At 39.7% G+C, this 1,051-nt stretch overlaps 1 protein-coding gene across 1 annotated transcript; it reads right to left on the reverse strand.

Annotated features, from left to right (window-relative positions):
- Positions 1–243: 243 nt before the first annotated feature.
- On the reverse strand, positions 244–735 carry LOC149145874 (uncharacterized). Its single transcript, XM_089452592.1, has one exon. It carries the CDS (start codon positions 733–735, stop codon positions 244–246), a length of 492 nt encoding a protein of 163 aa, XP_089308718.1.
- Positions 736–1,051: the final 316 nt, after the last annotated feature.

The following is a 1,051-nucleotide window of genomic DNA, read 5'->3' on the forward strand; positions in this document are numbered from 1 at the left end:
CCAAAAACTACCGAGTTGGATCTAGAACAGCATGAGGGCTACTAATAAAAGTGTTGATAGTATCATCCTCTGTCTCATTTTTAAAGTAGAGGGCTTGCCCCATAGTAAGCATTGGTTGAAGTTCCTGTTGTTCAATTTCGATCCCATCCAAGGACAAAGAGTTCTGCTTGGACATTTTCTACAAGCTAGGTTTTGCAGGGGGATAAAGAATAAGATTTTTCGTATTTTCCCCATTATAAATTATCATGTTTTCTTATCGACATCTGATATAGGCATCAGCGGTTGCAAGCCATGCCATCCTAAAATAAGGGGATGACCACCAGCTGGGGACTGCATATGCAAGACTAGGAGATCAACAGGGTAGCGCCAAGAGTCGATTGAAATCGTTATGTCTTCCAATTTCTCTATCAATCTGATTGTAGATCTGTTAGCTAATTCTAAGACTATAGGGGTTGGCTCGAGGTCATGCAATCCCAGTGTAAGCATGGTTTTGGAAGTGATTACATTAATTGCAGCGCCCAAATCTACCAGTACATTCAGAATATCTACCCCATTAATCTGAACTGTTAGAATTGGGTTCCCAGGATCTCCATATTTTACAGGCATATCCTTTCCTAGCATAATGTCTAATAATCTCCCCATAACATGAATTGTAAGCGGATCTTTTGTTTTCTTCCCAGGTCTCTTGAAACAATATTCTGTGATAGTCTTAGTGTAAATAAGTACATCTTTCATAGCTTGAAGTAGGGGGATTTTGACAAACAAATTTTGCAATTCTCCTAAAAGATCAAATTCTGGTTGAGGGACTGGTTTTCTCAAGGCTAATCATTATGGATAAGGAGGATTGGTTTGACAGGCCTAAGTAACAGTCAAATGAGAAGGAGAATGTTTCGCAGATGGTTGGGTTGTCTCATCCCTGACTACTTGAGACTCTGGATTCTCATCATTAAGATGTTCAATGATAACGGGTGATGTAGGAGCATTTACTACCCGACCAGATCACAGATTTATCTCATTAAACCCTACAGTAGAAATGTTGTACGAAGGAAGG

The sequence above is a fragment of the Pinus tabuliformis genome, chromosome X (genome assembly GCF_031772625.1).
Source record: "Pinus tabuliformis cultivar Carrire ecotype Pingquan chromosome X, CPIR1, whole genome shotgun sequence".
NCBI lineage: Eukaryota > Viridiplantae > Streptophyta > Pinopsida > Pinales > Pinaceae > Pinus > Pinus tabuliformis.

Excerpts from the sequence above, each read along its gene's own strand:
- LOC149145874 (XM_089452592.1), bottom strand. The coding sequence starts at position 735 with ATGAAAGATGTACTTATTTACACTAAGACTATCACAGAATATTGTTTC.